Here is a 15646-nt window from a genome sequence, read left to right as displayed (position 1 = left end):
AAATTCACTGAAACAGGGGCTGAACAGTGGGGACGTAACATAATTGATGCAATTGATTGCAATGACAGTATGAGAAGTAAATCAGACAGTCTTTCAGTAAACAAACAAATGCTAATGCTATGTTAGGTTAGCTAACATTCATATCTTAAGCTCTTTACAGCTTCAGATCTTTCAGCTAGAGGACAGAGTATAAGTTTGTGAGGGAGTAAACTCAAACCAAGCAAGATAAGTGAATGTTGTATTTATTTTATTTTGTCTCATAATTGTGAACTCCCTCCCTCATATCCTGCACTGATTTGCAGCATCATTAGGAAAGGGAAAAACACTGCAATAGGATTTTATACAATTTATTAATTGTTCCAATTTTTATTTGTAGAATTTTAGAATTCTTTTTGCCTTTTATACAGTGCATTCCAAGTACGAAATCCCTGAATAAATCGGCAGCAAATACACACTCTTTTGTAGTGTAATTAAACATAACTCTAATTAATCTGTTTTTTTTAATGGTATTTGCCTGTAAATTATAAGCCTTTAAACTCAATGGAAAGACTGAGTGTAATATATTTTGTTCTTTCTGTAGCCAAATTTAATATCCCTGATTTTGGAAGGTGTCCATTTATACAGTGTGTAAATATATAAATATAAAGCTCTGGAAAAACTTAAGAGAGCACTGGTAAAATAACCCTGGTTTTTAATCACAGTTTTCATGCATCTTGGCATGTTCTCCTCCACCAGTCTTACACATTGCTTGTGGATAACTTCATGCCACTCCAGGTGCAAAATTTCGGTTTGATGGTTTGTGATCATCTATCTTCCTCTTGATTATATTCCAGAGGTTTTCAATTTGGTAAAATCAAAGAAACTAATTTTAAGTGGTCTCTTATTTTTATTCCAGAGTTGTATATATACACATATATTTATCAATAAAAAGCACATTCTAGCAATGCAATTCATTATTCCACCCTGTCATCCAGTCACAGTGTGTTCATCATGTGAACTCGCATCACAATGATGATACAAATATGATGAATCATGCAGCCCAAACACACACTAATCTCCCATAACAGTCAGAGCAGAAAGCAGAGAGCCATCCACCGTCCTTTCCCTCCTGTGCCTTTAGATTGTGCTGCAGAAATGAGAAACTGCAGTCAGAATCTGTCTGTGTTTCTTACTCTGAGTTTTAATATGTCCCACACTGCGGTGGTCACTAAAGGTCTTCCCAAAAGACAGCAGTGCTTTATCTCTGTTAAAAGCTGTGTTTTTCAGCACACACACCTCCCAGAGATTACCTTCTGCCCAATTGCACACTGAATAAATTCTGTGAGCTTTTTTCTCTCTCCATTTTCTGTCCCTTCTGTGTCTGTAGGTAATTTCACCCCTGGCTAAAGCCCTTAATGGAACTGATTGGCTTTGCTGGTTGAATCGGAGATTCCCCACTGAGAGGCTATTTATTCTGTGCATGTGTTTAACCCCCACTGACCCGTCTGTCTGTCTGCCACAGACACACAGCTAAACGCTGGCCTGCTCTCTGGCCAAGCTAATGACCGTGAGACAATGTGAGGTGACAGGTTTGATAGGTTTTAGATACAGCCTGATTTACACTTTGCATTTTAAGTAGAATGACTAAATCTAAAAAAAAAAAGAAGCTGTTTATTAAACAGGAAATGAAAGCACATCCTCAGGTGGATAGATCTGTGCCATAAGGGTTTTTTTAGGCTTTTCATGTCGGCCTAGACTCTTAAACTGTCTTTAAACTAAAGTGCAAAAACAACCAGACTAATCAGTTCACCACCATTAAGAACACATTTATCATGATATGCTCAGTACACAGTTTGTACTTTTGGTTGCAGCCCATGGCATTGTGGTACATGGCACAACTAACTGAAAGAACAGCTAGCTAATTTAAGGCTCTATTGTTTTGCTCAATATTAAATATCATTATAAAGGATTTTTTGTCTGTAATCTGCATTTATTTTGTCCGTATTTGTGCACATTCTCTGAAAGCTTCTGGCTATAAAACAGAACAGAAAGAACTAAGCAGTACCACTGTAAAACAAGGAAGCAGTTCAACCCAAACTACAAATGAAAAACATCCACTGCCATATGAACATGATAAGGAAATGCATAGTTGAATTGTTGGTCCCACTTTATAATAAGTGTGTAATAACTGTGTAGTTACAGTGAAATTACTTCATTGTTACATATTGATGTTTGTTGTACAGGTTATGTAGTTGCACATGTACATCAGTGTCAGTAAGACGTAGCTGAATATTTTGCTTATCTTGATAAAATCTGAATTTTATCAAGATATTGTTTTATTGATTAATCACAGCCCTAATTACACACCAGAGAGGGACTGTTGGAGAAACAGAAACATAAGTTTATACACAACTAACTATACACACATTATTACATGTGCAAATTCGCACACATACTGACACACTGAGTGTAAGGCTACATTCACTATACCAGGCTGAAGTGACTCAAATCTAATTTTTTGCTCAATGTGGCTCAGATCTGATTTTTTCATGTCTGTGTGAACGTGCCAAATACGATTTTTTCAAATCAGAATTAATGCATCTTCCCGTAATTAGTGCTTCTCTCTCATACTCACACATCTCTTGGTGCAGCTATAGCTGTAAAAACAGCAAAAGCAAACCGCCTGGCCTTTTTTCACCTCCTTGACCGGAGCATGAATGCATGAATTCATTCAGACCAGCTGTTTACTCTCCACTTCAGCAAAAGATGCTCCACATATGAGCTGCTAACACATCCACTTCCCTTTATAAAGCTACATACGAGTCATCTCTTAAATATGACTTTTTTTGTTGTTTGTAAAGAAGGTGACTTATATAAACGTATTAATGTATGCATGTGAGGCTATTCAGGGACAGATTCGTTCACATTACACACAGATACAGCTCACTTACATTTGTGAATGTGAACCGTCAAATCGGACCAAATCCGATCTGAGCAAAAAAAAAATAAAAAAACGTATTGGAGTAATGTGGATTGTAATGTGAACGTAGCAAAGTACACTCACCCTATTACACACACAACTGCCAAGATTGACATTGACGTGAAATTACTTAACCTGCATCAGTGTGTTCTTTACCAGCAATTACAATATTATTACTTGGATTGTAACATTGGATTGGAATGTGTAACTACATAGTTTTAAGCGACACGTAGATTTGGACCACATTTTTATACTGTTATTTATTTTTGTCATTTACATCACTGCCTTTTTCGTCCTTTTTGTAGGAAGTACATTATCATGACCTCCTTCTCTGTCACTATTTTTGTTGCTGCCCTCTAGTGAATGTATTGCTTAAGGGACAGTAGTAGTATGTGGACAGTTATGGTTACAATCTTTGAAATGGACTTGTTACCGTTAATTTTTCTTTACATAAAGAGACTATGAATAAGCCTTTATGCACTGGTTTCCTAGAAAGGAATTAAACCTAGTCATAGACTATGTTCTATATTTTCCTTTCAATGGAAAAATCTCCATTTAAAGTACTGTGTAGTTTAGTATAAGTTTAGTGCAGAAATAATGTGGTGAGTGGACATAATTGCAAGCTCTGGTAAATACTGTGAGGACTATAATAATAAATGCTCTTCTTTTTTATTTAGATCTTACCTTAATACCACTCTCTTTTTCTCTCTCTCTCAGAGGTGGAGCAGATTGAAGCCATTGCTAAGTTTGATTATGTTGGACGGACTCCGCGGGAGTTGTCCTTTAAGAAGGGAGCCTCTCTGCTGCTGTACCACCGGGCGTCTGAAGACTGGTGGGAGGGGAGACACAACGGGGTGGACGGCCTCATACCTCACCAGTACATTGTAGTGCAGGACCTGTGAGTGTTTACACTGTTCAGAATGTAATATACATCTGCTGTATGTTCCTGCAGCCTAAGGGAACATTAAAAAAAAAAAAAAAGCATGAGGTATCTTGGTTGAATCTTGGCTCCGAATGAGGGACTATTAAGCCTGAATCCTTGAAAATATATGAATGGCAGGAGTTGTGAGTAATGTTTAATTACTGTAAATGATTACATTCAGTTATATTTATTCACGATGTTAAAAAATTACAACAGAAGATGCTTTTGATTTCACAACAGTATATTCAGTTTATCTATAAAAATCCTGTGCCTGAAGCTTATTAATAATGTTTAGGTATAAATAAATTACCTGTCTTGGTGACAACACCCACTATCCACCATCAGTCCTATGCAGGTGAAATTAATAGAGCTTTATGTAATCATAAATCTACTTCAGATGCTCTAAATCAAATTTAAATCAAGCTCCGAAAATATGAGGCTCTGTGAGCCAAAGCACCTGTCATCCTGTCACACTCCATAACATTAAACCTCTGTATTCCTCCTCCTCCTCTCTCAGGGACGACGCCTTTTCTGACAGTCTGAGTCAGAAGGCGGACAGTGAAGCGAGTAGTGGACCTCTGCTGGATGATAAGGCCTCGTCCAAAAACGACCTCCATTCTCCATGTGAGCAGTCACCTGATTATAACTTCAGCGGGGTGATGGGCAGGTGAGTGTTGAAAGTGCAGAGTAAAAGGCAAAATGATGAAGATGAGCCATGTCATTGTGTCTCTTAATGTGGTTTCAGTCATGTCTGATTAAGGCGTTATGTAGGAACACTCCTGTCAAAATCGAAGGACTTCAATGATTAAAATGTTTTAATCTGTTGGTTTTAAAGCAATTTCTAACTTAATATAACAGTTTTAAAATTTGCAATGCTGAACTGAATTGTAATAAGGAGAATAATGTCTCTATCATTGTTGCTTTAGACTTAGCACTCTGCTAACTACACTATATAATTTTGGTAAAGCAGGCAGGACAATGTTTGCAAGAACCACATGCAGGGTTCTTACAGTCATGAAAAATCTGGAAAAGTCATGGAATTTCAAAATAACTATTTTAAGGCCTGAATAAGTTTTGGAAAAGTCATGGAAATTTGCAATCAACTAGACTACTAGTGTTTTTTATTTATTTATAGATGAAGAAAAGCTATTTTAAGATTTGACATACATTTTATTATTGATTGTGTCATCATTGCTGAAAGAAATTCATTTTAGGCCTACTGTAATTCATTTTTATATATAAAAAAATTACAATAAATGTAGATTTTTTTTATATCCATGTCTGCACTGATGTTTTAACAATCGTATGGTCATGAAAATTTGCCCTGAAGAACATTTTTATGGTTAAAAACTGAATGAACCCTGCAAATGACGCTCCATGTGAAATTGTGTACTTAGAGCCCACTTGTTACTTTCAGTGATGATTCTGTATCTGTCAAAATTCTGAAATTTAGCTTTGATATATTTAGGTCTAACCAACTTTTTATTGGAGAAATGATCAAATATCTTAACATTTGTGACAGTGTTACTTTAAAGAATGAAAAGATAGCAAATGCTAAACATGCCATGATCCAATCCATTAAAACCAGGAATGGTTGTATTAAGACATATTAGACTAGTTTGCATATCAGATTTAGCTGATCCACACACAGCGCTTTATTACTTTTATATGCTTTATTTACTCCACTGCAATAGAATCACAACTAATGTGCATTATCCACAGCCTGCATTGATAATGTTCTCTCCTAGAAGGCAAATTAAATTAAAACTCGAAAGTTTGAAGAATAAATTAAATTCCTTTTAGTAATAAAGCATGTTATAAGTTATATGTCCAATATGTAACAAATCCCATTGTTTGTGATGTCATATGCATTTTAACCTGTTAAAAACAATGATTAGTAGAACAAAACAAAAAATCAGCACCAAAATTTGAATATCAGTGAAAAGTTACTTTATTTAAGCAAATCGGTTCAAAATGTGAATCTTTATTATATATATTATATAAATAGTGTGTAAGTGTTTGTTTCTTTTATTGTTGATGATTATGGCTTACAGCCAATGAAAACCCAAAAGTCAGTATTTCAGAAAATTAGAATATTAAACACATAGACTAATTGGTGCTTTTGGCAGTGTGGGCAGTGTGCAAAGTGCTGCTGGAAAATGAAATCCACACATCCATAAAAGTTGTCAGCAGAGGGAAGCATGAAGTGCTGTAAGATTTTGAGGGAAAACACTGCACTGATTTTGAACTTGATAGAACACAGTGGATCAACAGCAGCAGATGACATGTCTCTCCAAACCATCACTGATTGTGGAAACTTCACACTAGACCTCAAGCAGCTTGAACTGTGTGTCTTTCCACTCTTCCTCCAGACTCTGGTCCCTTGATTTCCAAACGAAATGTAAAATGTACTGATGGTTTGGAGAGACATGTCATCTGCTGGTGTTGATCCACTGTGTTTTATTATCAAGTCTAAAGTCAGAGCAGTTTTGTTTTCCCACAAAATCTTACAGCACTTCATGCTTCCCTCTTCTCACAACTTTTATGGAGATGTGGATTTCATTTTTCAGCAGGACTTGGCACACTGCCAAAAGTACCAATTGGTCTTATGTAATATTGAAATTTTCTGAGATACTGACTTTTGGGTTTTCATTGGCTGTAAGTCATACTCATCAACAATAAAAGAAATAAACACTTAAAATAGATCACTCTTTGTGTAACACATCTATATAATATATGAGTTTCACATTTTGACCTGAATTACTGAAATAAAGGTAAGCACTGATGTGTAACTGTAAGTCTTTGATGCTGCTGCTACAGTGTATGTAAGTTTGCTTCACGTTGTCTCTGTCAGGGTGAGGTTGCGTTCGGACGGAGCTGCCATCCCGCGCAGAAGGAGTGGCACAGAGAGCCAGAGCCCCACCCGGGGCACGGACACGCCCCCTCGAGCTGCCGCCTGCCCCAGCAGCCCACACAAAGTAGCAGTGAGCAGGGGCCGAGTGGAGAGTCCTGAGAAGAGAAGACTGGGTACATTCGGTAGTGCTGGCAGCATTAACTACCCTGAGAGAAAGGCCTACCCTGAGGGCCACCCGCTGAGGCCCGGCTCAGGGGCCACACGCCACAGCAGCCTTGGAGACCACAAGAGCCTGGAGGCTGAGGCCTTAGCTGAGGTGAGACAAGTCCATTTTCACAAGTAGCTAGTAGAATTACATCCAACAACACATCTAAATATATAAATAATATTTGACCATTTCTTTTAGTTTATTCATAGTAAATACAGTTATAAAGGGCTACTGACATTTTGTTGTAATGTTAAAAAAAATCCACAAATGTGGAAGCACAAAAGAGTTCTTATGCTACTAGATGTGTCACTGAAATAATGTATCAGTTCACTTCAATCGCTTTTTCTTTATTTCTGTATTTAGTTTATTTTCTTCATTGTAGATTAATATGAAATATATGAAAACCATTAAAGGACACATAAAATTACGTAGTAAATCCACAATTACCTGACCTAAACCCAACTGAAATGTGTGATTAGGGATGAGCTGGAGCTTCATCACAGCATAAAGGAAAAGCAGCATCTATTGTTCAGCATCTACAAGAACTCCTTCAATACACTGAGAAAACTCTGAGATGAAAATACCAAGAGTGTACAGATCTGTCCTCCAAGCTAAATGGGCTACTTAGAAGAATCCAAAGTATAAAACCTATTCTACTTTAACACATTTTGTTTACAAAATAATTCCACGTGTTCCTTTATAGATTTTATATTAAATATTACATTTACAATGCATAAAACCATAAAATGAAAGAAAACTCACTGAGTGTGTCCAAACTTTTGACTGTCAACGTATGACTCTCATTTTAATAAAAGCATTTTCATTGCAACACCTCGTTAACCTAGTTTTGTAATGCCCTCTGGCAGTAGAACTATTTAAAAGTATTAATGTAGTCATGAGCAGACCTGGGGATATACCACCACATACCATTCATCTGATTAGATTAGCATTAGTTTAATAATGGACACAGTGTGATGGCACTGTTTTAGATCAATAAAATATGTCAGTATTAAATATCGCCAGGAGATTAAAGGTCATCCTCTAATCATTCTGTCCAGCAGGAAAGACAGTTAATTGAGAAGAGAGATGATTCAATTATTTCTGTGATCTTTTGTTTAATTATACAGTTTATAGTCAACAAGTGTGTGGGGGTGGTTGGAGGTTGTTTCAATACCATTTTTTTTTATTTTTATTTTTGCCTAATGATCAAAAGTCAGCCAGAGACAGATGGCGTTACAAGTAAATTACAAGCGATTTAAAAAAATATATATCAGTTAAAACTTTTATATACTGTGCACATAGTTTAAATAATTCTGCATCTCAATGTTTTGTTTTGTGATAATGTAATGTCATTTTTAAAAACATAGAATCAATCTTTAATGATTAGCTCACATGTAAAAGTTGGTGAGAAAGGGGTTTATTGTGTTTTGTGTAAAACCTGACCAATGGATGGCAGTGTTGTACTCATTATAACCCACTGATCTGATTGGATCAGGAGTAAACTTTTCTGTTATTCAGATTTTATTTATTATGTCATAATGTGTTTTTAATACTATAGATTTACTAGAATTTTATCAAAATCACAAAATATTTGTTTTTATACAGTATCACAAGTATCAGTATTGCGATATTCTAACCAGTAACCTCTGTATCGTATCACCAAGGGCCCTAGTGACTGTTTGTGTACGTGTGGCACATGCAGGATTTTTTTTTACACCTCTTATCATTATGGCTTTAATATGGCTTCTGGAGTCATAAGACAGGCCAGAGCCCATTGGTTTGAATGAGGGGAGACAAGCACTGAGTTTTATAGCAGATGAGGCCTGGCTAAGGCGCTGTGTAAATGTCATAGATAAAGTACGGCGGTGACACGCGGGACTTATGAGATAAATATACAGCAAAGACCTGCTCAGTGAAGCCAAAGCTCAGATAGCTTTCATAAATCTGCACTGTAGGATGCTGGGAACATTCAAGAAACTCTGGAATTTCAGAGAATTAATAAGAGTTTGCTGCTGAGAATGATTATAAAGACCTTGCGTGGTCCATTAAGTTTTATCTAGATGCATGGTCAGAAATCCTGCACTTCTGAAAAGGCCATTACAGTAAATGGCTGTAGTTATTGCTGTAATAATGCATGTCAGCATGTTTTATATCGGACCGTTTGTAATGTTTGCAAATCTTTCTGACCTGCAGGACATAGAGAAGACTATGACCACTGCTCTCCATGAGCTGCGGGAACTGGAACGACAGAATACAGCCAAGCAGGCTCCGGATGTAGTGCTGGACACTCTGGAACCTATGAAGAACCCAGTGAGCTCTGAGCCAGCCAGTCCTTTACACACCATCATGATCCGGGACCCGGATGCGGCTCTGCGGCGCGGGAGCAGCTCCTCCTCAGAGATGATGACCACCTTCAAACCGGCCCTGTCCGCCAGGCTGGCTGGAGCTCAGCTCAGACCTCCGCCCATGAGGCCTGTGCGACCACCGCCGACCCAGCACCGCTCCAGCAGCTCCAGTTCCTCTGGGATGGGCAGCCCTGCAGTCACCCCCACCGAGAAAGGCTTTCCCAACAGCTCGGCTGCAACATCCTCCTCAAGCACAGGGGATAAACAGGGAGGCAGCATGTAGCCCCTCCAGGGGGCGGGGTCACAGCTTGATGTAAAGCATAGCATCTCCCATCACGGTTGAGATTACATCAAGCTTATAAAGACCAAAATAAGCAAAAATGAGAAAAAATCAGATTATTCGTTTTTTTTTTTTTTTTTCTAGCTTTAGATTTTTCAAATTCTGAATCAGCCTCAGAACACTGTACAAGTGAGCCCAGGTTACTATGGCAACAAGGCGAGGCGTGTGAAGTACATCAGCTCCATCCGCTCTGTGAAGCATGATGAAAGGAGAGGTGGAAGGGAGAGTGGTGAAACATTGTGAAAAATTGTGAAAAATGAAAAAAAGTATAACACATATTCAGCAGCCTCTAGCGTGTACGTGTATATAAATATGCATACGGTACATGAGCTCTTTTTTATTTTTTTCTTCTTCTTCGTTTTTTTTTTTTTCTAAATCTCAGACACTATAAAAGTGACCCTCTTCGGCCAGTCTCTTGCTTTCAACGTTTCAAACTGTAGGTAGAGCAATACTAAATGAGTTTAGCAATTGTTTCTCTCTGCACTGGTATCAGCCAGAGTTGTGCTGTATGTCCTCGAGGGGGCGGGGCTACACGCTAGCCCCTCCCACTCCCACCACCTCACTAGACTGTTCGTTTGAAGCAGACTGATGCTTAAAGCAAAGACTGCCCAACATGGCAACCTTTGCGCTGTTGTAAATAGAGATATACTGTACTTGAACTTGTAATGCCTTTTGTTTTGTAGTATATAAGGGATGTTCAGCAGCATAACACCATAGCCAAGTTGTAAACATATATGAGATGCAGAAACTGAAGAAAAAAAAAAAGAACAGTATACATTACGAACTAATTGTAAGAAACCTGTGGTAAAAATGTAGTTTAACTTGTACATACTTTTTAGTTATGTTCTTTTTTTTTAAGTGTTAAACATGTACATTTGTGGACAGAACAGGCAAGAATGGCATTTATTCAAACTACCAACAACAAAAAATAAAAAAAAACAGTCACAACTAGCAAATGAAGAAATAATTCATCACTATGGGAACTTCATGTTAGCAGTCTGAGCCGTTACTGTTAGTTATAGTGACTATATTCCATTCTTGTTTACATTTTTTATACATGAAAACATTCCTCATTTGCAGTTTAACTATCTCACACACACAATTTGTTTTTGTATATACATATATTTCAGAAATCAGCAGAAAATGGAATACTAGTCAAATAATCTGATGTGACACAAAATGTCTGAAGTCCTAATTCTGACTATCACCACAGCTATAACTATAGCTACACTCTGTGCAGTGTACAACAGTGTGTATCTTTGTTTTTTTTTGTGTATCTTTTGCTTTGTGTTTGTAGGTGGTCCTTATTAAATGTTTTTAGATATATAAAAAAAACACGTCGCCTACATTTAATACCTATACAACTAAGACCCCATTTAAACTTGATTATATCTGTATCCGACCAACACCCATTAAAATGCAAGTGTGATGAACACATCAATGATGATTATAAAACATATATTATAAAATATATGACATGTGACTCATTTGTACATACATTACTCACTTCAACATCTCCCCAAGACACATTAAATAACTAAAACATCATCAGTAATGAAGTAAAAACCTAACATAATGCAACAAATGAATTTGCATATTCCACATCAATCAGAAATCAGATTTCAATCCAGATACCGGTAACTAAATATGTGTTTGTCTATCAAGTGTAAAAGCATGTATCTCATATCTCATCAGGTTACAAATCAAATACTAATCAAATAAAGAGATCAGGTATAAACAGCATTAAAATATATAAAAAAAGTACAATTCAGTAAGCACTCAGCCTATAATGTCTTTCAAGTCTATAAGACTTGACTTGACTCATCTTCAAACTAAAATCTAAATACTCACTGCAGAACTAGTCTTCGACACATAGCTAAATCATTGCTGTAACACAAAACCTGGTATCTCCTTGCAACACAATGTGAGGTGAACTGCCAGATTACTGTTATTTCAAAATGAAAAATAGACATTATCCATTTTTCCATTTTCATTTAAATCTAAAAAAATAAAAAATAAAACAAATAAGAAAAATTCTACACTATTTTTAGATAAATATCTATATGTAATTAAATTTGTGAACTGTGTAAAATAATATTATCTAATTCATTCTGGTCAGGCATAATAAAAGCATATCAATCCACCTTATTTTTTTCATTAAGGAATGCATTGAGGGTAACCCTTGTTTTTTCAATGCAGCCGAGCATTTACAACTTAAAAGGACTGAAAAAATAAATACAATTTTAAATTAAAATCAAGTATTTAATCAGGTTGAGCTAAAATAATATAGAGAACAAATACGTATATCTTTTTGAAATCTAAGCTCAAATATCAAAGATTTGATATTTCACTCTTACAGCGGTTAAGCTAATAATTATAATATAATTTGTAATAAAAACAACAACAACAAAAAACAACCCTACATACGTAATTTATCATGTCATTAACGATATTCTTCAAATGTGCAAATGAACAATAATTGGAGTCAAGTCATGAATATTTATACCAATCACTGCATTCTGATCCTGTGATGAAAGGGCCGTGGCGTGCTGTCTGGAATCTCTAGAATATGAGATTAATACGCAGTAGCTGTTTAGATTGTGTTGTGATTGAACTGTAAAACCCAGACTGCATGGATTCTGATGACATTCAGAGATTGAAGATTCAAACCCAAGTGATAAACCAGCTCCTCCCGGGAGCATCTCCACTGCCCCCAATCTGTCATACAATTTCCAGTTCATCTTTAAACTGGTTTCCAGTCATCTCTTTCTCCTCCTCCTCCTCCTCCTCCTCCTCCTCCTCCCCTGCATCACTGGAAAAGGGGGGGGGGAGGATTCCCGCTTCGACCGACTGACCCACTTATCCAATTCAGTCAGATCAGCTTTAATCTCATCTTCACCACTGATAATCGAGCACGTCTGCAGCTCTGCCTTCCTAATTGCCAACTCTTGCCTGTTCTGCTCTTTGGATCTACAGTATGTAAATGCTTGTATAGCTGCAAAAAAAAATAAAAAAATACATGAGAGAGAGAGGAAAAAAAATATGCTGGGAAAAAAGTACTGTTACTGCACACTTCTTGATTTCAAATGTGATTGACGTGAGAGTCAGGCCCTTGTCTTAATGTGTCAACAGCACAGAAGTCTTGTCCTCTTTCTTCTTCTTCTTTTTTTTTTCTTGCTATTTAGGCCTTTATTGTTTTCAGTTTGAACACACACTCATGCCTGCGTGAGTCCTGACCCTGTCTAATGTGCCATACTTTGAACATTTTGTTTTGCACTCTGTTGCATCTTTTAAGCAGGAATTACTCGACTCTTCTCCCACTGCTGGCAGTTTGTGTCAGCATCAGCACCCGGTAATTAGCGGTAGCTAGCAGCTGGCTCGAGACTCAGCCTTGCCCCCTGCATGGACTTTCATTCTGCATGTGAGAGAGACAGACGTGCATGTGCCTCCATAAGCTATTACACCACCACCTGCAGAGAGATCAGGCCAAGATGATGAGGTGGGACTTTTCTCAGATTAACACGTGAAGATAAATTACACAAACAAAAGTTTTCTATTTCTATTGGTTTCTTCTCTACACTACAAATACCAAATGCTGTGTAGAAACAATGTAGTAAACTAAATGGAAAAAATGAGGTGCTAAAGGTACATGCTCTTTAGACAGTGAGGAGATACACACACACACACACAAACACACACACACACACTATTATTAGGTCATGATATTTAGTTGTAGTTTTGTGAGCATAAAGCCTTGCTTTGTCTAGAAAGGCTTGGTGACACAGATATACAGCTCTGGAAAAAATAAGAAACTACTTTTAAAAAAATGAGTTTTTTTTATTTTACCAAATTGAAAACCTCTGTAATATAATCAAGAGGAAGATGGATGATCACAAGCCATCAAACCAAGCTGACCTGCTTGAAATTTTGCACCAGGAGTGGTATAAAGTCATCCAAAAGCACATGTAAGATTAGTGGAGGAGAACATGCCAAGATGCATGTCTGAAAGCTCTGCATCTTTTTTGTTATTTCAGCCATTTCTCATTTTCTGCAAATAAATGCTCTAAATGACAGTATTTTTATGTGGAATTTGGGAGAATTTTGGAAGTTGTTCATAGTTTATAGAATAAAACAACAATGTTTATTTTACTCAAACATATACCTATAAATAGCAAAATCAGAGAAACTCATTCAGAAACTAAAGTGGACTGTATGTTCTATGACAGTTATTGCACTGCCCTCTGGAGGACAGAATGGGCATTGTCCATCTTCTTCATGTCCCTCTGCTGGTGAATGCTAGTATTTAGAATTTAAATTAAGAGTTCTTCTAAACTTTTAGAGCTTGGGTTTTCTTATAATTAATATAAAACAGCTATTATTTAATAGAATGCACAAGTTAATCCCTGCTAAAGAAAACTTAACTGTGTTTGATGCTTAAACGCAACAAAAAAGGCTCAAACTTAATCATTTTCCTAAATTTTGTTTAACAACCTGTCATTAAACGTACATGCTTACCAATCTATTTTACAAAAAATTGGAGAAGCACAAAAAAAAAGAAAAATAGACAGACTTGACAGACTTAGTTTCACGTCGTTTCTAGGCCATCTTGAAGCTATATTCTTTATTCGTTGTTGAATTTGATCTGCTTACAATTACATAATGTTACATAATGCTGTCAGGGTCTTCTGTTCATTCTGCATCCTCACATATCAGAGATGAGGTTTGCTGGCGATCAGGAATTATTGATCATTTAGCTGCTGGAGTTTAATGAGAAAGGCATTTAATTTCAGCACATATCGAAGTTTTTCTTCTTGGCATCTGTTTCTACATAATTCCGTCCATCCCTCTCTCCTCTCCTCCTTTAAGGACCCTCGACTGTGCTGCACAACAGCTTAGACTTTCTGCTCTCCATGTTAACCCTCCTCCCCGAGCTAAAGCACCGCAGTATTTAAGGCCTAGTCAGATCCTCTTGTTTGGTACTTGCACGATTACTGATTACTGAGGCACCCGGTGCACCCCTGCCCTTTCTAGACTGTATGTGGACTGTACATTCTGGAAAACTTTTTATTTGATTTTATTTTTAACACAGTTTTGGAACGTATGCTATAAAGGGTGTGTATTGTATGTATGCTAAACTGTATGTATGCTAAAGTAAGTAACATAGGCTTTCTCCTTCTCTAGACACAATGTTCATAAATCCAAACTTGCCGTCTGTCTGTACTAGTGGGTTGTGAAAAAAAAAAAGAAAAGAAAAAAAGTGACATACTGTTTTTGCTCTTCTCTTGACACTTTTGTCTAGTGATGCTGTTTGTTCATGAGTGTTTGAATGGTTGAATCCTCCCTGTGATGTAGGTTAACTGTACACCATGCCACTGTTTGGATGTGAAGAATATTCAAGTCCAAAATAAAATGAATTAACTTTTTTTTGGGGGGGTTATGAAATTATTACAATACAGATATTGTCGCTGTCCAATGAAAAACAAGTATCTCCAAAACAGCAACTTAACAGGAGAGAGGAAAAAAAACCTTCTAAACTTTTAATAAAAGTCAATGTAAAAAGAGTTTAGTTTTGGAGAATTTCTATTGGTCCATTCATCAAAAAAATATTGACACAGTGTAAGCGACAGTTTATGTGTTCAAACTCTGTAGTAAACTAAAAATTAACAAAAATAGAGATTCATGTTTTTTTTTTTATTGGACAGCGACGAAATGCTTCCATATGTTCAGGTCTGTTTCTTGCTTTATAAGCAACTTATCGGGGCACAAAGCCACATGTAGACCACAACATGCTCTACAATATGCCAAAAAAAGACCAAAATATCAACAATCATAATTGTACTTTCTTATATTTATAGACAAGTTGCTTTTTTTTTTTTTTTTTTTTTTTTACATAGACAGTCTTTAAAATCATTTGTCTTAATTCCATTGCAATTCAAATACAATTAGGGCTTTTTTTTAACAGTTTACATAAAAAAACAATCCTATGTAACACTATGTAGTCTTATTTGAGAATTTTAT

The 15646-nt window shown here is 36.6% G+C and overlaps 1 protein-coding gene across 2 annotated transcripts in view; it reads left to right on the top strand.

Annotated features, from left to right (window-relative positions):
- Nucleotides 1-15051, top strand: part of srgap3 (SLIT-ROBO Rho GTPase activating protein 3) — a 152555-nt gene extending 137504 nt beyond the window's left edge. For both annotated transcript variants that reach the window (XM_049479080.1, XM_049479079.1), the window contains exons 19-22: nucleotides 3677-3857; nucleotides 4399-4548; nucleotides 6736-7051; nucleotides 9137-15051. In XM_049479080.1, the coding sequence (XP_049335037.1) occupies nucleotides 3677-3857; nucleotides 4399-4548; nucleotides 6736-7051; nucleotides 9137-9571 (1082 nt within the window). In that variant the 3' untranslated portion in view covers nucleotides 9572-15051. The remainder of the gene's footprint in view (nucleotides 1-3676; nucleotides 3858-4398; nucleotides 4549-6735; nucleotides 7052-9136) is intronic.
- Nucleotides 15052-15646: the final 595 nt, after the last annotated feature.

This window comes from Astyanax mexicanus, chromosome 5 (genome assembly GCF_023375975.1).
Source record: "Astyanax mexicanus isolate ESR-SI-001 chromosome 5, AstMex3_surface, whole genome shotgun sequence".
In the NCBI taxonomy this organism is placed as follows: domain Eukaryota; kingdom Metazoa; phylum Chordata; class Actinopteri; order Characiformes; family Acestrorhamphidae; genus Astyanax; species Astyanax mexicanus.
This window is presented reverse-complemented; position numbering and strand designations above follow the sequence as displayed.